At 38.3% G+C, this 20,538-nt stretch overlaps 1 protein-coding gene across 1 annotated transcript in view; it reads left to right on the top strand.

Moving 5' to 3' along the window:
- Positions 1 to 20,538, top strand: part of HERC1 (HECT and RLD domain containing E3 ubiquitin protein ligase family member 1) — a 185,261-nt gene that overhangs the window by 84,864 nt on the left and 79,859 nt on the right. The window contains exons 30-39 of the mRNA XM_006899631.1: positions 405 to 560; positions 1,414 to 1,520; positions 1,975 to 2,085; positions 4,838 to 5,014; positions 8,174 to 8,413; positions 8,759 to 8,842; positions 10,280 to 10,800; positions 12,786 to 13,561; positions 14,790 to 14,988; positions 19,179 to 19,339. Of these exons, the coding sequence (XP_006899693.1) occupies positions 405 to 560; positions 1,414 to 1,520; positions 1,975 to 2,085; positions 4,838 to 5,014; positions 8,174 to 8,413; positions 8,759 to 8,842; positions 10,280 to 10,800; positions 12,786 to 13,561; positions 14,790 to 14,988; positions 19,179 to 19,339 (2,532 nt within the window). The remainder of the gene's footprint in view (positions 1 to 404; positions 561 to 1,413; positions 1,521 to 1,974; positions 2,086 to 4,837; positions 5,015 to 8,173; positions 8,414 to 8,758; positions 8,843 to 10,279; positions 10,801 to 12,785; positions 13,562 to 14,789; positions 14,989 to 19,178; positions 19,340 to 20,538) is intronic.

Genomic DNA, 20,538 nt, shown 5'->3' with positions numbered 1-20,538 from the left:
GGGAGAAAAGTTAAAAAAAAAAAGTTACAACAGAATTGATAGAAACCTTAGGGGGCAGTGATTTGATGCTGAGAACAGCTCAGAAAATGTGGGTGAGAATAATTGTCCAAGAAGAATCTGTCGTTGTCCCTGAATTCTACATGTGGAAACTATTTAATTGGATGTTTTGCTGTGCATATCCTACAGAAATACCCTGGGTTACATACTTCATTACTTTTGCTTTATAGCATACTCACAGAGATAAAAGGTGTTTATTCCATTTAGCTTTATTTTCTGACTTTTATCTATTTTGTTAAGTTTTCACAACTCGGTAACTTAGGGTTATTTTTGCTGCAGTTGAAGCGCAGAGTACTGTTTCCTGTGGGATTTGGCTTGTAACATAAACTTGTGTCTTCACTCTTCAGCTGCTCTCAGGAAACAGCACGCAGCAGAACTGCATCTGGGCGATTTTTTAGTTTTTCTTCGTAGAGTTGTATCTTCAAAAGCGATTCAATCAAAAATGGCTTCCCCAAAGTGGACAGAGGTCCTTCTAAATATAGCATCTCAAAAGTGTTCTTCAGGTATATATGATCTTTACTTTTATTTTAAAGTGTTTTTATACATCATTCATTTTATTCCTAATTCCAAATTTTTAGCACTATTGAATATTTAGCTTTAATTTCAAGACTAATAATAATCTTCCATGGTCCATATTAATTGAGTATATCACACTCTCTACTTATTTTTCTTATTTAGTGTAATTTTCATTAGCTTCCACCATTTAATGAGTTTTATATAACATTGGTTAAGTTTTTAGAGCTTTAAAAAAATCAGTTACCTGTTTATTTTCAACTAGTTTTAGTAATGTGTATTTCCAAAAAGTACATATTTATGCACCACTGTCCTGTCTCTACATCTACTTACTTTAGAACTGTACAGATTGATTATTTTCCACCAACTTTCATTATCTCTGTGAGTCAGGGCATAGATGGGGAGAGGCAGTGTGTATAATAAGCATGTATATAATAATCATGAGCTTTAGTGACTTACACACCTACTTAAAAGTCTACCTCTACTGAGCTGGTGGCTGTGGTCAAGTTACTTCTCTGAGTCTCAATTTTTTAATCACCTATAAAATGTGTTCACAAGTGATATGTGGAATGAATATGTGTAAAAGTAATTAGCACATACCCCAGAATAGGGGGTTATTATAGTGCTTTTCTTACATACCCATAAAAAGTAGGGCATAAGCATGAATATTTCTATACACTAAGGGATACAAATTTATTGTAGAATTTTTGTGATAATAGATTGAAATAACGTCCATTTCATTCACAAATGTTCAGTAACCTCAGAGATGTTTTCCCTCCAGCAGTTAGATTTAACTTTGAATTTAAACTACACTGATAATAAGAAAATGGCTTTCTCCCACAGGTATTCCTCTAGTTGGTAACTTAAGAACGAGGCTCCTTGCTCTTCACGTCCTTGAAGCTGTGCTGCCAGCCTGTGAATCTGGTGTAGAAGATGACCAGATGGCCCAGGTTTCTAATTTAACTATTTCTAGAAGATTATTTTTTGCATGCACTACATGATCCACTCCAAAGATAAACTTATACTTCTTTTGTAAATGTGCTAGTTCAGTAGTGTTACTGCTTCTGAAATTACTTTGTTTTCATGCTCTCAGGTGAGAAGTTAAGTTACGGGGTAAGCAGAGTGGAGATCTAGGGAGCACTTAGAAGAAAAAGAAAATCTGTGATGTTTTTCAGTAGGTTTGGACTTCTCTAGAGATGTGAGGTTGTGTGGCCTGTTTAGAAGTCCATGCTGTAAGGCAGCAGGAGGGCAATTGAACTCACTTTGAAATGGGTAATACCCTTTCTAATGGTGTTTAACTGCAAAAGACAGCTAGCAGTTGTATAATCGAACAAAGCATTACCATTTGTGATTTTGTTTAGAAATAACTCCTTTCAAATTGTATCATTCTTTTTCTTTCAACAGGTTGTTGAACGCTTATTTTCCCTGCTATCAGATTGTATGTGGGAAACACCTATTGCTCAAGCCAAACATGCTATTCAGATAAAGGAAAAAGAACAAGATATAAAATTACAGGTAATTGATTCTTTCATAAAGGTAATGTTAAGTAGCACAAATAAATATCCTCTCAGTGGTCTCGAGGCCCTTCTCTGAGGTACCTTGCTCTTCCAGGTGTGGCATCTCTCCTTTCTGCACTGTCTCGCTCTCCACTAGTTCTTTCCCCTCACTTTATACACAGCAGTTTCACATTCCCAGTTTTCTCAAATCTCTTTCTTTGGTTCATGAGGCTTGCTTATTTTCTCTCTTGTTTTTTACTACCAAGTTTCTCAAAAGACTACATATTTTCAGACATTCTTTTCTTCTCGTTCTCTCTTCACCTACACAGTTGATGCTCCATCAAAACAAATCCTCCATTAAATCATCAAAATTAAGTGAACAGAGATAATGATTACTTGCTAAATACAGTGTACCCTTTACGTCTGTATCTTGCTTGACTTCTGGAAACTAGTCCATGTTGTTTTCAAAGCACTGCTTTCCCCTGCATCTCCACAAATCTTATACCCCCAACCAAGTCTTCATTTACTCTGGAGAAAATATTTCCTTGGTACCCTTTCTACTTTCCTTTGTCCCAAATCATTGGTATTCCTCAGAGTTCTTAACTTTTCTAACATTCCTTAACCATTTTGTACCTACATGTGATGCCATCCGAACTTACATGGCAACCCAAATTTCTTTCTTTTAAACCTTTCTCGTATTCTAAGTTGGTGGCACCAGCTTCCTAAACCCAAATTCCTAGAAATTCTAGACTCTTTTAACTTTTACATTTATGTAGTTTCCCAGGTCCTGTTGCTTTTGTGGCTTTAATATTTATGGAATCCATTTATCCATCTACCTTAAATATTTTCTTGACTTTCATGATTCTGCATTTTTTTTCCTAGTTTCCTTCTATTGTAGTACAATGGCATTTTCTTCTCTTTCTCCTTTAATAGACCTTCTATCGAATCTCTCAAGTGTCAAAGTATCCTAAGATTTGATCCCAACCAACCACACCTTCATCCGTATTCCCTCTTCTGCACTTAAGGAAATCTTATTCAAATGCTTATGCCATTGATTCTCAGATTTTAAATCTCAGTTTTGAACTTTTTTCTGAATTCTGACCCACTTCTCAATTCTAGACTTCCATACCTGTCTTCTAGGTTACTGGGCACCACATATTCATTACATCAGAGACAGCACCTGCCGTTTCAGCACTTTGTTCTTTTGTTTTTCTCAGAGTTATTTCTGAGTCTTCTTTTCACACTGCCTCTCATTTCTATACCATACCATCTCCAAGTTTTGTTGACTTTATCTATCATACTTGAGTTTTTTATCTCTTCCATCTCCTTTCCTTACACTATTCTTATTTTATTTTATTAATTTTAATGGACATTTACAGAGATTTTGGATTTCCATTTGTTCATTGTTGCACTTTTCTCCCTGGCCTGCTCTCTACACCCCGCCCCCCAAGTTTGCTCCTCTGAAAAGTAAAATTCCTTCATTGGTATACAATCCATGATTCTTTTTTTTTAAATTGAGATTTTAATGAAAGTTTATAGAGAACGTGGATTTCCATTCATTCATTGTTGCACATCCATTATTATCTCTGCCCTTGACCAGACCATAGCTTCCCAGCTTGGTCTCTCTAATTTCATTCTACCTCTTAGAAGCATAGTCTCTACACAGAATTCAGTGATTGTATAAAACTGTAAGCTGTTCTTAATGTTGGTTTCTTCTTAAAACTTTCCGAAGATTTCTCATTCTTGGGATAAAATCCAGCATTCCCCTCCTCCTCCTTTTGTTCACCACACTTTGAATAAGTAGCCTTCTTCCTGCATTTGAACTTGGTAAGGTTGTTCCTTTCCTAGGACTTTGTACTGACTGTTCATCTGTCTTGAGTGCTTCCTGCAGGTGAATTTCTTAGACGATAACTACTTCTCAGGTCTCAGTTATCAGTTCTTCTGAGGTTCTTTTCCTCATCATTCGATTTAGAACAGCTGCTATGCATCACACTTATTGCCTGATATTTTCTTGTTTCTTTTCCATCTCCTTATTTCAGAACATAAATTCTTTGAGAGCAGAGACATGTTCCATTTTATACATTGCTGAATATGTAGGACCTGACAGAATGCCTGGAACATGCCAGAAAACTAATCCCATCACCCGCAAGTCAAGTCTGACTCATCACAAACCTCTGTCAGGGTTTGTTTTGTTTGTTTTTTTTCTTCTGTCAGGGTTTTTGGGGCTGTAAAATCTTTTCAGGGGGTAACAACCCTTCGTTCTCCTGTATGAAGTAGCCAGTGGATATAACCTGCCAACCATCTGGTTATTAGCTTGCTGGTACTCTAATCTACTGTATTCATGCTTTCGTGTCTGGGGGACAGACATACTGCTCTAAATGTCTTACATAGCAGTGATTGTGAGTGTGGTGTAGGGCAGGGCCATGTTTCGTTCTGTTGTATATATAAGGTCACAGAGTTAGAGCTGACTTGATAGCACATAACCACAACAAAACAGCATCTTTGATCTTATCATTCAGGACTCATCTCAGAAATTCCCCTTCTTTAAATGCTTACTTTGTCCATCCCAAGCATTGCTAGATACTACACTATATGCCCCTGCTATTTCTTCACTACAATACTATTATTACTCAATTATCTCTATAACTTTAATTGAACTGTGAACCAAGGGACTTTGTTTATCATGTATTCCCATTGTCTTACACAAAAATGTATGTATTGCTGGAAAGCTGAGTTTCTTCAAAATAATCACCCTTCTTTCTTTCTGGTAGAAGCAGGGAGAATTGGAGGAAGAAGATGAGAATCTTCCTATTCAAGAAGTATCATTTGACCCTGAGAAAGCTCAGTGTTGCCTCGTGGAGAATGGACAGATTTTAACTCATGGCAGTGGAGGGAAAGGATATGGATTGGCATCAACTGGAGTCACTTCCGGGTGCTATCAGTGGAAGGTATGGAGAGCTCCAAGTAGTTTTTTGAGTATTTTTAAATTTAACTGAAGGGTTTTCTTTTTTAAAGTTTTCTTTTTTAAAAACCATAGAAAGTCTTTAAAAACATGTACACACACACACATGCAGTGTTCTCTCATTGTGTACGATAACATGTGGAAACTAAAGACTATAGGGGAACTGTTTGGCAACTCTGTGCAACTCTCAATGGCCAGGAATTTTCCTGGGGACTGGTCACATCACTCCCCACTGCCTGACATATAATAAATTTTCTATTTCAAAAGGGAAGAAGGCATTCCACATCAACCACAGTGTTTGTACCACAGTTTAAGCACATCCTGAACACTTACCAGTTAAGGGGCACTTTATGACCGGTTAGGACACTATTAAGCTCCCAGGTAGCATCCAAGGACCAATGTTCCAAACATATCTTTCTAAGGAGAGTAGTCTCAGACTTTAATCTCAGATTTGCTATTGCCAAAGAGGAGAGAATAGGCCATGGGGCACAAGGCCATGAGCATCTCTCAGAAAGGGCCCAAGAGAGTTAGAGTAACACAGCACCTCACTGCCTCAGAGCAGAAAGCAGGAGCCGTAGCCCAGCTTCATGGTGCCTGTAGAGCCCCGCCAACAGCAAGAGGTTCTTTTTATTTGTTTCTGACTTATAGACTCAGTTATGGTACCAAAAATGAGGTTCATTAGGGAAGGAAGTTAGAGAGTGGGGAGGTAAAGAATATCACAATATCACCAGGTTTTAGCCAGCAGTTCCAAGTCACAACTCCTTGGTTATTCCAGACTCCAGTTTCAGTTCAGCAGGTGGGTTTTCCTTCCATCATCAAAGTCAAGAACAGTAGAATCTAAATGGCCAGCACAAATGCAAGAAGCTTCAGGTTATACCTTGCCATACTTTCTCCACAACAATGCCAGTCTCCTCACCAGCAAGGATCTCGCTCTCACCAGGGTTTTGCTGCCACAAGCTTTGTTGCCTCAAGTCTTGCTGTTCAGGGTGGGAAGCACTCTTTTAACTTACCCTAATTCTACAGCTGATGCTAATTTGCAAAACCATGTCTCTACAGTTAAGATAGTTGAAGACCAGAGGCAGCTAACTAATGGATAAAATAGCCAACTTTTTTCCCAGGGCAGAAAGTAATAAATGTTGGAGAGGTTATGGCAAAATAGGAACTTTTATACATTGTTGGTGGGATTGAAAAATCGTACAACCACTCTGGAAGGCTGTTTCGCGTTTCCTCAAAAAAGCTGAACATAGAAATTCCATATGCCACAGCTATTCCACTGCTTGGAATATACCTTGAGAAAATGAGAACTGAGGCACAAACAGAGACTTCTACACCACTGTTCATAGCAGTGTTCTTGTTATTCACCATAGCAAGAACATGAAAACAACCCAGATGTCCATTCTCAGTGGAATGGACTGAGAAATTATGGTACATCCACAGGATGAAATAGTATGCAGCCTGTAGGAGCAATGATTTTGTAAATTACTACCTAATATGGGAGGGACTGGAGAGCAGTATGCTGAGTGAACTCAGTCTCATAAAATAAGACCATTACTGTAGAACAAGTACGAGGATCCAAGGGAGGAACGGGGAGCAAAAGGGTGAGGATGAGCAGGGTAGGGGGGTTTAATCATAGGGTCACACAATTTGATGGGTGGAGGGGAGGGGTGGGTAAAGGAAGGGGAAAAGATCCAGTGTGAAAAATAATGTGTACCAACTTTGTCAGTAAACCAGTATTTAAAACAAAACAAAACAGCTATGTTAACTTTTTTGTCAGAAATTTACATGTGAAAACATCTATACATGATGAATGAAAGCTTTTCAGTAGTAACTTTCTGAACTAGGCACACTTTCTCAGCTTGGTAAGTTGTGAACTAAAATGACTTTGGTACTGGAGAAGAATATTGAATATACCATGGGACTGCTAGGAGAACAAACAGGTTCATCCTAGAGAGGGTGAGACCAGTAGCTCCTTGGAGGCAAGGATTCTGAAGCTTCATCTGACATACTTTGGACATGTTGCAAGGAGGAACCAGTCCTTGGAGAGGGACTTCATGCTTGAGAGGGTGGAGGGACAGCACAAGGAGGAAGACCCTCAATGAGATGGATTGATTCAGTGAATGGGTTAATGGACGTAGGTGTTTTGGAGACAATGAAATTGGCACAGGATAGAATAGGGTTTAGGGCTGTTGTACATAGGGTCATTATGAGTCGCAGGCAACTTGACAGCACTTAACAACAGTAACTCAAAAGTTAGGTGTTTTTTTCTGTCTCTATTCATAATATTTCTATTTATATATAATATATATTTACATAATGTAATAATTATATAGTTAATTTTTTATCTGTTATATTATTATATAATTTAAGGATGGATAGATTGATCCTAGTTTTTTGACAAACATTGTTTTTTCACACTGGATCTTTCCCATTTTCTTCACCACCCCCACCCATCAAATGGTGCGACCCTATGATTAACCCATCACCCCTCCCCATCCTGACCCCTCTGCTTCCACCCTCCCCTTTCCTTGGATACTTATACTCATTCTAAAATAATGGTTTTATACAGTATTTGTCCTAATGGGACTGAGTTAGCTCACTCAGTATAATGATCTCCAGTCCCTCCTAAATTAGGTAGTAATTTACAAAACCATTGCTCCTGTGTACTATATAGTATTCCATCATGTGAATGTTCCATAATTTCTCAATCCATTCGATTTTGGTTGGACATCTGTGTTTTTTCCATGTTCTAGTAATGGTGAATAACACTGCTATGAATATTGGTGTCCAGGTCTCTTTTTTATGCCTCAGTTCTCATTCTCTTGGGTAATAGTCCAAGCAGTAGAATAAATAGGTCATATGAAATTTCTGTGTTCAGCTTTCTGAGGAAGCACCAAACTGTCTTCCAAAGTGGTTGTACTCAAAGATTATTTTAAATATTGTAAAAGATGAAGAATATGTCTTAAAATTCTTTAAAATTGGTGAAATTATTTCCGTTTTATGTAATTTTCATGTAGGGTGAGAATAAACTCATCATGTTCCCATAGTTGCATCAGTATTAATGAGAGACATATTCTCCATTATTGGTTATTATAACTGACTGTAAGCAGTTTTTTATTATTAGTGAAAATTACCATTTTTCTTTTAGTTTTACATTGTGAAGGAAAATAGAGGTAATGAAGGCACGTGTGTTGGAGTTTCCCGCTGGCCGGTTCATGACTTTAATCATCGTACTACCTCAGATATGTGGCTATATAGAGCTTACAGTGGAAATCTCTATCACAATGGAGAACAGACTCTTACACTGTCCAGCTTTACTCAAGGAGATTTCATTACCTGCGTCTTAGACATGGAAGCCAGGACCATTTCGTTTGGGAAAAATGGAGAGGTACTGAAATTCATCCTTAATAACCAAAGCATGTTCTCTTATTTTTATCATTTGTTTATAGTTATTAAGTACTAGTGATTCCATTTTTATTCCGTTTCCACTGCTTTTTCTAGAATATGTTTGGTTCTCAAAATATTTATCAGCACTAAACAAACAGATAATATAGTAAACCCTCAGTAATATTATTAAAATACATGGGGGGGGAATAAACTCTTAACCTTGGGTTAGCAAGGTTAATTGAGATGTTGTACCTTTTATCCTGTTTCATTAAGTTTTGAATTTTACTGTATTATTGGCTATTTTAAAGAATCTTTGATTCCTTTTCATCACTTCGTCACACTCTAGGAACCCAAACTAGCTTTTGAAGATGTGGATGCAGCCGAATTATACCCTTGTGTCATGTTCTACAGTAGCAACCCAGGAGAAAAGGTAATGAAATCTTTATACTTAAGCATAAGCATGAGTGATTTTTTTTGGTTAGTGTTTATTGGCCACTGTTAGAATAGATAGATGTAATAAGCTGGTTTTGCCATTAAAAGTACCTGATTCTATAATGCATTGTTTTTATAAGAAGCATATATTTTTTTCCTTTTTTTAAAGCTTAGATTTTTTTTTAAGACGTTATTCTTTAGTAAAGCATTATTTTATATTCTGGCATTTCAAATATAACAGGTAAAAAAAATACAACAGGTCAATTTTTAAACATGTGTAATTATAAGAATCATAAGAAGTAGTTTAGGGGGAGCTCTGGTGGAATAGCTGTGGAGAGTTGTACTGTTAACCAACCCAAAGGTTGCATCTCTGGTGATTAGAATCTACCAGCAACTCTGCAAGAGAAAAATGAGCCGTCTCTTCCCATCTAACTAGAGCCTCAGAAAGCTGATAGAGATTTAGCTGTGAATCGGAACTGATTTGGTGATAATTTTTTTTGAGAGTTTAGGGATAATCTGGTTTATTAGCGATTATGCACATGAGAGAGAAATCCAAAAATAATCTTTATTGTTAAAAGATGCCATCTGGTGAATAATACAAGGCCTAGTTTGTTTCAAGGGGCCTTACTGATCCTAACTTTTGGTGCATCTTTAACATTTGCTCACTCCTTGTTGGAAGCCTTGAATTCATAATACATATGTCTTTTCAGACAGTACACATGTATTATAAATTTAAACATTCATTCAACGTGTGCCAAAATTTATAGTGACTAATAATTGAAAGAAGGAACCTGGTGGTGTAATGGTTACATTCCCAGCTACTAACCAAAAGCGTGGGAACTCAAACCCCCTAAGGGGCTCTGCAGGAACAATCTGCTTCTATAAAGATTTCAGCCCAGGGAGCTATGTAGAGCTCCACATGGGCTTGTTATGAGCAAGAGTTGTTTCAGTAGCACTTACTAACAACAGTGTTTTAGTAGAACTAATATGAGACCTCTGGTGGCCTAGTGGTAAGGAATTACGCTGCCAACTGTAAGGCATGTGATTCGAATCCACAAGCTGCTCCATGGGAGAAAAAGGAGCATTTTCTTCTATGCAGTTTACTGCCTCTGAAAACATATAGATATATAGATATAGATATCTGTATCTATCTATATCTATATGTGTGTGTGTGTGTGTGTGTATATATATATACATATATATATATATATATATACCTTAGTAACATAGTAGGTCATATGTTAGACTGTTAACTGAATGGTCATCTGTTCAAATCCAGCAGCCTCTTCGTGAGAGAAAAATGAGCAGTCTCATTTCATAAAGATCCATAACCTGAAAAACTCAGTGGATAGTTGTCCATGAGTTAGAACTGACTTGACGCCAGTGGGTTTGCTATTCATACCACATATTTGCACCCCTCTTTCCTTTTACACAGGTGAAAATTTGTGATATGCAGATGCGTGGCACCCCACGAGACTTACTTCCAGGAGATCCCATTTGTAGTCCAGTAGCTGCAGTGCTCGCTGAGGCCACTATTCAGCTTATTCGAATCCTTCACCGCACAGACCGTTGGACTTACTGCATTAACAAAAAAATGATGGAAAGGCTGCACAAAATTAAAATGTGTATTAAAGAGTCAGGGCAGAAACTAAAGAAGAGCCGCTCAGTGCAGAGCCGAGAGGAAAATGAAATGAGAGAAGAGAAGGAGAGCAAAGAGGAAGAGAAAGGTAAACATAATCGGCACGGCCTTGCTGACCTCTCGGAGCCCCAGCTGAGGACCCTCTGCATAGAAGTGTGGCCTGTGCTGGCGGTGATAGGAGGCGTCGATGCCGGGCTGAGAGTTGGAGGTCGGTGTGTTCACAAGCAAACTGGGCGCCATGCCACACTGCTTGGAGTGGTTAAAGAGGGCAGCACATCTGCCAAAGTCCAATGGGATGAAGCAGAAATTACCATCAGGTATGACCTATTGCATTACATTGTTAGCAAGCGAGTGTTTAATGGTGAAAAGGGCCCTTGTCTTTGGAGAGATTATGTATCTTAATGTACTATCTGTTAACATTTAGTAATTTTTTTTCATACAGCTGGCTGTTGGTACTGTAACTCCGTAAAGGAGTATTTCCCCAACTATGTTCCTTGGAATACAGTGGTTTGTAAAATACTGATAGTTTTTGTTTTGTGAAGAATTAGTAAACTTGCTCGATAGGATTAACCAGGATTCTTTCTCTTTTGGCTTCCTGCCCCCCTTTTTTTCCTCATCATCACCATTATACACTGAAATTTAAAAGAATCAACCAGAAAATGCAAATCTGCCAATTAATGCATTACTTTAAGAGGGCTTTGAATGCAAGGGGAGAATATTTAAGTAATTGAAATTAAGTTTTGAGTTATCCATGATTTTAAGTATTACTTTACCTTTTATTTTTAAAATGCATATTTCTACCCACCCTTTGTGTAACATTTTCAGTAGATATGACAATTAAATTTATTTGATGTTAATCATATTCTTAAAAGAGAACTCTGGTGGTGTAGTCCATCAGAAGTTGCACGGCTAATCCAAAGGTGACACCTCTGGTGGTTCAAATCCACTAGCTGCTCTGCAGAAGAAAGACGGTCAGTCTCCTCTCATGAGGAACCTTGGAAAACCTGGAGGGTCAGCTATGAATTAGTTAGGACTTCATGGCAATGAGTTGAGTTAGTATGCTTAAAAGCATTTAGATATATTCGCATTCAAATGGGATTTTTATGAAAAAGAAACATCATGTTGAGAAGTGTGTTAAATATCTCTATTGTTAAGAGGAATCACTTATCCAATGATTCTAATGACACCATTTGAAAGCAGGGTTTATTGAGTTGTTAAGGAGCTGTTCATTACAGAGTGTAATGTGTTTTCTTTGTAGTGTTAATATGACATGGAATAATATTTAAAACAAGGGATCTTAGATTTTTTTTGAGGCAGTAGTTTTCTAATCTAATGAAAACTGTGGGCCCTCTCAGTTGAAAAATATACATGAAATTTATATCCAATTTCAAGGTTTTATGGACTCTATCTGCCCTCACTTAGTTTTACCACTAAATGAAGAAACCAGTGAAAATTTTGTTACATAAAATATCTATCTGCTTTCTCAGTCTTGTTTCAGAAAAGATTTGCTTTGTCAAGTCACATTTAATATATAGATAATTAGTTAAAATAAAATTAAAACTAGAAAGAAAAATAAAGCAAAGAGGAAAATAGATAAAATGGAACCAAGATTTCACTAGTCTAATAAGTATACATCACAAAACTTTGTATACTTGCTGCTGTGTTTGTCTAAGTATAATATTTCTAACCTTTAGGAAGTATGTGATTGTATTTTTATTTAAACTTATATTAAAAGCATTAATTGAAGACATCATTTTTAATGAAAGTCTTCTGGAAGGTTGTAAATGACCATAACCCACATAGTATACAGGATTTATTGTGCAAACTTTCTCATTAGCCTACATTATTCATGGACAAACTACTCCTCACTGGCCAAACCTAGCCCCCTACCTATTTTTTTAAATAAAGTAACTTAGCCACACTCATTCGTTCTGGTGTGTCAATGGCTGCTTTCATGCAACTGCAGGATTGAACTATAAATATCAAGAGACCAGATGGCATACAAAGTCTGACAGAACTACCACCTAGTCCTTCATGTTACATTTGCCAGCTCCTGGCTTTAATTATTTAATAGTGGATTTTCTCATTTGAAAGCACTTTCACCTCTCATTGTTTTTGCTTTTGGCATCACATCTTTCCATTTGTTCATTTCCCCTCTGTTTGTAATAACTTCTCTAGTTTGTATAAGTTATTTTCTGTATCGTGTACATATGCACCTTATTTTGTCTACATTATTTTCTGTACCTTCCTCTTGTCTATCCCTCACTTGCTTCTTCCTGTGTCATTCTGGTCTTTATTAAAGCTTCCCAACTTTTTGGTCGCCTAGTGATACTCCATTGTATAATCTGGAGCCCTGTGAACCACTGCCGTTTGATGTGGCGCGATTCCGAGGCCTGACAGCTTCTGTGCTACTGGACCTAACGTATCTGACTGGCATTCATGAAGACATGGGAAAACAGAGCACCAAGCGACATGAAAAGAAACACCGACACGAGTCAGAGGACAAAGGGGAAGTAGAGCAGAAAACTGAGAGCGACTCTGCTTTAGATATGCGAACAGGCTTAACATCTGATGATGTAAAAAGTCAGGGAGCCACAAGCTCCAAATCAGAAAATGAAATATCTTCATATTCTTTAGATCCAGCACCTCCTAGTGTGGAACCCCAACATCAGATAACTGAAGGAAAAAGAAAAACCCATGAACACATGTCCAAAAACCATGACATAGCCCAGTCAGAAATCAGAGCAGTCCAGCTGTCCTATCTCTACCTTGGTGCTATGAAATCACTTAGTGCTCTTCTGGGCTGCAGTAAATATGCTGAGCTGCTACTGATACCAAAAGTTCTAGCCGAAAATGGCCACAACTCAGACTGTGCAAGCTCGCCAGTCGTTCACGAAGATGTGGAGATGCGTGCAGCCCTGCAATTCTTGATGCGACACATGGTGAAGCGGGCAGTCATGCGGTCGCCCATCAAGAGGGCCCTGGGATTGGCTGATCTGGAACGAGCGCAAGCCATGATCTATAAACTAGTGGTGCATGGGCTCTTGGAAGACCAGTTTGGGGGCAAAATTAAGCAAGGTATGTTATCCAATTTTGTTTTGTTGTTTTGACCTGTTGAAATTATAAGTATCGGAAATTATATGCTTTACAGCATATCTGTAAAAAATTTTTGGGGGGAAAGAGAAGGGCAAGCAATTATCTTAGAAGGCAGTTTCTTCTTTTATGTTAATGATTGTCTGTCTCCCTAAGATTTTCTGTTCTAAGCCTACTTGGGCATTAGAACCTACTCATTAGTGTCAAACTGAAATGTACCAAATGCCACAAAAGGTACCCAAGTATATATTGATTTGGTTCTAAGTAAAAATTATTCTCTATTCAGAGACCTTTTAAAGTCTACTAATGTTAATGGATTATGAATTGGTATAAAAAAACTTGTTTACTTTTTTTTCCTCACCTTTGGATTTGAGGTGTAAAGTAAAATGGAGATTATTCATCAAATGTTTATTGAATGGCCTGGGTGCTTCTCTAAATTCTAAGGAACTAGCTGAACAGAATAAAAGTCTCTTGCCTTCAGGAAGCTTACATTCATTCCCCACCCTTCCTTTTGTCTCCTGTCTATCCTTCCTTTCTTTTTTTAGATACTAACTAGACATAGAGAGGCACATGGTGCACATAAGGACAGTGGTTCAGAGCATGGTGATTATGAACAGATGTGACCATTTAGCAAACTCCAAAGAATTAACAACCTTTGCAGGAACTACAGTTTTTATTATACTTATTATCTAAAAACAGTTTTACACATTTTAAACTAAATATTTTGCTTTTATAACTTTTAGGAGCATTTTAAATGTGTTTGGTTTTGAGGATTTTTTTACAGCATGGAGTTCCTATTTATGTTTTTATTATTTTCATATCTACATGTTTTCATGTTGGCCTATTTATGCCCCAAAAATAGACAGTCAAAATCAGAGTGCTCAAGATACACAGTTTTAATGATCAGGTATGTTTAGGAATCCTCCTGTCAAAACTTAAGACCAAAAGTGGGACTTCTTTTTATTTTTTGAGAACTCTATTTGTTCAATAAAAGTAATGAGTACTGATGAAGGCTTAATTTAATTACTGTCTGTAGAGTCTCAAGTAATAAGTACAATGATGATAAAAGAATGTTTATTTTTCTGTTTTTATAAAAGTTGAACCTTTTGAAAGATCATTTATAACATTTTTAATGTAGAACTTTCCCATTTCGGTTCTCAGTCTTGAAAAAACCAACTCTTACTACTTTGTTAATCTTTACCTTGTTTTGTAGAGATTGATCAACAAGCTGAAGAAGGTGACCAGGCTCAGCAGTCACAAACACCTGTTACCACTAGCCCATCAGCCTCAAGCACGACCTCCTTTATGAGCAGCTCCCTGGAGGACACCACCACTGCCACCACTCCAGTCACGGACACGGAAACGGTACCTGCATCTGAGTCCCCAGGAGTGATGCCACTTAGTCTTCTCAGGTAGGGAAGTTAAGCTTTGTTTACTGCCTTATTAGTGGCCATGGTTCTAAAACATGCACTTGCTCTCTTATGGATGCATAGTATGTTCAGCTGAGTCATGGCCTTGAGAGCTAGGAACAACCTAAGAATTAATAGAGTCAGTCTCTGAACTTGACCTTCAGAGGAATATAATAAGTTACCCAAACTCTCACAGGTAACAGTTGCAGCCTCTCTAAGCACAGATTACCTGTCTTCTTAGGATCTTTTAATGGGAACAATAATTATCTGTCAGATAGGGAAAGGGAAGGCAAATAAGGAAAAAAGAGACGAACCATCTGCTTCCTTTATTTCCCTAAAGCCTTGCTTTTAAGAGAACTCACAAAATAGTCTCTCTCTAGATCCTCTCTCTCCCTAGATCCAAAAGAACAATTATTATTATTATTTGCAAGAATATTGTTGTTGTTATTATTATTTTGGCTGAGCCTTTCAGTATTTTTTCCCCCACAAGAAAAAGTTCACCTCCATGAAAAGAATTATAGATTATTTCTTTTTAAGCATAAATCCTTAGCTATACCTTTATTCTTGCCTTAAGGTCAAACAAGTCAGCTTAGCAAATGAAGGAGCATGTGAGGTTTCTTGAGACTACCATATTTTTGTTTGTAAACTTCAAATAATGATTACCTATTTACATTTTTTTCCTTTTTTAAAAAATCCATTTTGGGTTTTTTTTTTTTACATTTTAATTGAGATTTTAACTAAAATTTATAGAGAAATTAGATTTCCATTCATTCATTGTTGCACATTTTCCTCCCTACCCACTCCCCAATTCACTTTTTTCTTTGAAAAAAAATTCTTTCATTGTTTTGCAATTCCCCTCCCCACCTCCTGGTCCACTTTACTCTGCAGCTCTTATTCTGGACTGTTGTCATACAAATAATACCTGATCATACAGGCCATGGTCTTTGCTATCACTTGTTATGCATCAGAGAGTTAGACAATGACTAAGGAGGATAGAAGGAGAATCGATGCCTTTGAGCTGTGGTGCTGGAGTAGAGTATTGAGGGTACCATGGACTGCTAGGAAAACAGATAGATTCATCCTGGAAAGGGTCAAACCGGGCTGCTCCTTGAAGGCAAGGATTCTGAGGCTCCGTCTAACATACTTTGGACATTTTGCAAGGAGGGACAGGTCCTTGGAGAGGGACATCATGCTTGGGAGGGTGGAGGGACAGCGCAGAAGGGGAAGGCCCCCTATGAGGTGGATTGATACAGTGATTGGGTTAATCAGGATGGGTGTGTCAGAGATGGTGCGATTGGCACAGACAGAGCAGAGTTTAGGGCTGTTGTACATAGGGTCGCTATGAGTCGCAAGCGACTCGACGGCACATAGTAACAGCAACAATGACAACATATGTTCCTTTTAGGCAGTTCTTTTACCTCATCTATTTCAATGCAATGTACATTATTTATCTCCTCTTTTCTTAGTTTCCCTCCAACCCCCCATCAGTCCTGTTTTGTAACCATGGCATTATGCAATAGTTGTCCTTTTGTAACTGAGATAATTCACTCAGCATAATGTCCTCCAGGGTCGCCCGTTATTTTTTAGCATTTTACATGTCACTTTGTCAAATGAATACACACAGTTAAAATATTTGAGAGAGGACGTAGAGAGAGAGAGAGAGAGACAGACCATTTTGTGAGTTCAGTTAAGTGAAGCTTAAGTGGAATAAAGGAAGCATATATCTATTTTTTCCTAATTTATCTTCCCATTCTCTTATTCAACAGGTAATTATTCTTCCCATTGTATAGTCAGAGACCTTAAAGAGTGAAGATTATAGTTAGTTATTACATACTCTCAGTTTTTCATGTGCCCAAGAGCTGCCTGGGGAAATTTATAAAGCTCTGGATCTGTATCCCCAGCTAGTCAGATTCAGGAGTTCTGCTGTGGGTCTTGTGGTTTGTTAACTTTCCCAGTGATTCTAATGTATTGGTCTTCGGTTCACACTTTGGGATGAACACACTGTTATCTTGTTCTCATCCTGGATAGAAGGAGCACTAATTAAGGAGCTACCACTGCCCACTCTCAACTGGGTGATGTCTGTAGGAAGGCCATTAATCAATTCCCCACAGGCCATTGGCCACATCTCCTGCCTCAGCTTTCTCAAGGAATGAAAGGATGTGTTAATATGGTTTGGGCACAGCAGTTAAACTACTCTCCAAAAGATTGTTATTTCAGATCCATGAGCTAGGAATTCCATGGGAGAAAGATGTGGCAGTCTGCTTTCTGTAGATTCATAGCAACCTGTAGGCTCACACTGAGTTAAGAGTGACCAGATGGCAGCAAGTTTGGTTGTGCACGGTTCATAGTGAGTTGCACTGCTAGCTCAGAGGCTGTGCTTTTCTGACAATTTGAATCCACCACTGCTTCCACAGGGAAAAGGTGGGAAGCCTTGTCCCATTGTTATCCACCACCTCAAGCACCCAGTGAAAGGTGACTATGAGGTGGAACTTACAACAGCAGTGAGTGGGAGTGAGAGTTGATGATAGAAGTGAAGGTCTTCACAAGGATCAGTACGCGATCACTCCTTGTTCCCCTTCATGCTCTGGTTAGTGTAGTAGAGTCGTCAAATTCTGAGGTAAAATAATGACCCTTGCTCCCAAAGACACTTTGACACCTCTCTTCTTAGTCCTCACCTTCCTATTGACTTGAGACTATACCAGAGCTTCAGTTAACAGCCTGGCAGAAGTTATTTAACAATAGAAAAGTGAATTTGATTTACTGCCCATTATGTGAATGTCAAAGAAACTCTTGTGACATAGTCCATAGTGTGTTGTGCTGCTGGCCAAAAGGCTGAGTGTCTACAGCAGTTCAAATCAGAGGTGGAGTGATGTCACTTCCAGTTACTATTTACAGCCTCAGAAACCTGATGGAGGGCCACTGAGTCAAGACCTCTGAGTGGCAGTGTGTTTTAAATTTCCATGTGAACACCATCAGGAGCCCTAGTGGCTAAATCCATAGTGTGTTACCCTAGTCAGAATGTCACCTGTGGTTAGGTTGCACCAGCAGCTCCATGGGAGAAGATGGGCAGTCTTCTCTTGTTAAGATGTACAGCCTTGGAAACCCAGTGGTGGAGCTGACTCAAGAGCAGTGAGTTTGAGTTTATATTTGAAATGAATACCAATGGGCACTGACAGTGTAGCATTAATATGTCTTTATACTAACCAAAAGGTCAATGATTCAAATCCACCAGCTGCTCTGTGGTAGAACGATGGACAGCTTTCTATTAAGATTTACAGCCTTGGAATCCCAGTAGGAGGGGCACTCTGAGTTTCAATTGACTTAACAGCAGTGGGGTCTTGGATGGGAGTGCTATCATGTCACAGTTCTTTAAGATTATTTGCCAGTACTTTTTTTAAATTTTTTTTTATTTTATTATTTGTGTGTGTGTGTACCGTCAAATCAGATCTGACTGGTACAGGAGGAGATTGTCTCTCCTTTCCCGGCAGAGCATCTGGTGGATTCGAACCGTGAGCCTCTGGGATTGTAGTTGCAGCTCCTTGCCACTAGGCCACCAGAGCTCCCCCACCAGTACTTTTTTGATACTTAAAAATTGTTCTTTTCAACAAATCTAAAGAATAGTCAGTGACGATCTTCTTGGGTTCATTCTTGGGTCACTTTCACTTGCTTAGCTTCTCTCCTGTTTATTTTCTCCTCTGTGCAGCTCACATTTCACTCCTATATTATTTTTAGATGTGTTGGGTGACTCAATCTTTTCTTTTCATAACTTGTGTAAAAAAGTATTACTTTTAATCTGCGTGAAAAATTTCATAAATAGCTAGTGAATTTACGTTTGAAGTAACTGCAAGTTATCTAGTTATTGAAGTTTTCTTTATTCTCTGGCTATTGTTTGACTACCAAGATGTCCCTGGCCAGGATGATCTTGGTGTTATAAGTAGGGATTTTTATCCAGTATTTCACTGCTATATTTCCCTATTTACTTTGGCTGAAATTTTGTTGTACCATAAGATTTTATTACTTTTATAAGTAAAAGTACCATGTGAGATAATGATTTCCAAAATTAAGGAATCTTTATTCCCCTTGTTAATCTGTAGCTAGCGTATGTAATAGTCCAAGCTGTATATTCTTCTGTAAATAGATTATACTTATATGTCATTTAGTAATTGGATTTTTTTTCTCTTGTTTTCTTGAAGGCAAATGTTCTCTAGCTACCCAACTACCACTGTACTTCCCACACGTCGTGCTCAGACTCCTCCAATATCATCATTACCCACCTCCCCTTCTGACGAAGTAGGAAGGAGACAAAGCTTAACTTCTCCTGATTCCCAGTCAGCAAGGCCAGCTAACCGCACAGGTACATGTGCTGTCGTGCACTGTGACATTCAGATTTCTTTTCTTTTTTTTTTTTTTAATTTTTGTGTGAGTGTACCGTCAAATCAGATCTGACTGGTACAGGAGGAGATTGTCCCTCCTTTTCCCGGCAGAGCATCTGGTGGATTCGAACCATGTGCCTCTGGGATTATAGTTGCAGCTCCTTGCCACTAGGCCACCAGAGCTCCCCGACATTCAGATTTCTAACAGTCCCAATATGCAGGACATTATTGGGTGGGTATTTTATCTCATTGAAGGTAAAACGGGTATTTTAATAAAGAGAGAACAACCTTGTCCAGCTGAACTGTTTTCTCTATCCTGAAGCTATAGACTGTGACTGCTTGGAAAAGAAAGAACATACTGCATATCAGTCATATCAGACTTTTCTTCTCTGCTAATAATATGTATTTGTACTGGCATGTCTTCACTGGCACTGTGATGTCATGATGTGCCTCAGAAGAGCCACTGAGCCCATGTTGGTGATGAGAAAGTCAGGAGAGTGCCTGTTTCAAATACCAGCTCTCAATAGTTATCAAATGAGACATTTATGTGAATCTGGGTAGACACTGCTCGGTCTGCTAAATGCCACTGTGCATAAAGTAATATTTAAGAAGCTACCTAATACATAATACATAAACTTTTTTTAATGCTGTAATCGCTGGAGAAACTCAAGATCAGCTGTGAAAACTAGGCCGGGAACTGATTGTGGAACAGACCACCAACTACTCATATGCAAGTTCAAGCTGAAACTGAGGAAAATTAAGTCCAATCCACGGAAACCAAAATATGACTTTGAGTAGACTCCCACCTGAATTTCAGAACCAGCTCAGGAACAGGTTTGAGGCCTTGAACACTAATGAGAGAAGACCAGATGAGCTGTGGGAGGTTATCAAGGGTATCATCTAGGAAAAGTGACAACGGTCATTGCAAAGACAGAAGAGGAAGAAAAGACCAAAATGGATGTCAGAAGAGACTCTGTGAATACTGCACTGGAGCGCAGAGAAGCCAAAGCAGAAGGAAGAATTCAAGATACTAAAGAGCTGAATAGAAGATTTCAAAAGACAGTGTGGGATGACAAAGTAAAATATTACAATGTAATGTGCAAGGAGTTGGAGTCAGAAAATCAAAAGGGCCGAACTTGTTCAGCATTTCTTAAGCTCAAGGAACTGAAGAACAAATTCA

The sequence above is a fragment of the Elephantulus edwardii genome, unplaced genomic scaffold, assembly GCF_000299155.1.
Source record: "Elephantulus edwardii isolate Elephantulus edwardi_28Jun2011 unplaced genomic scaffold, EleEdw1.0 scaffold00263, whole genome shotgun sequence".
In the NCBI taxonomy this organism is placed as follows: domain Eukaryota; kingdom Metazoa; phylum Chordata; class Mammalia; order Macroscelidea; family Macroscelididae; genus Elephantulus; species Elephantulus edwardii.
This window is presented reverse-complemented; position numbering and strand designations above follow the sequence as displayed.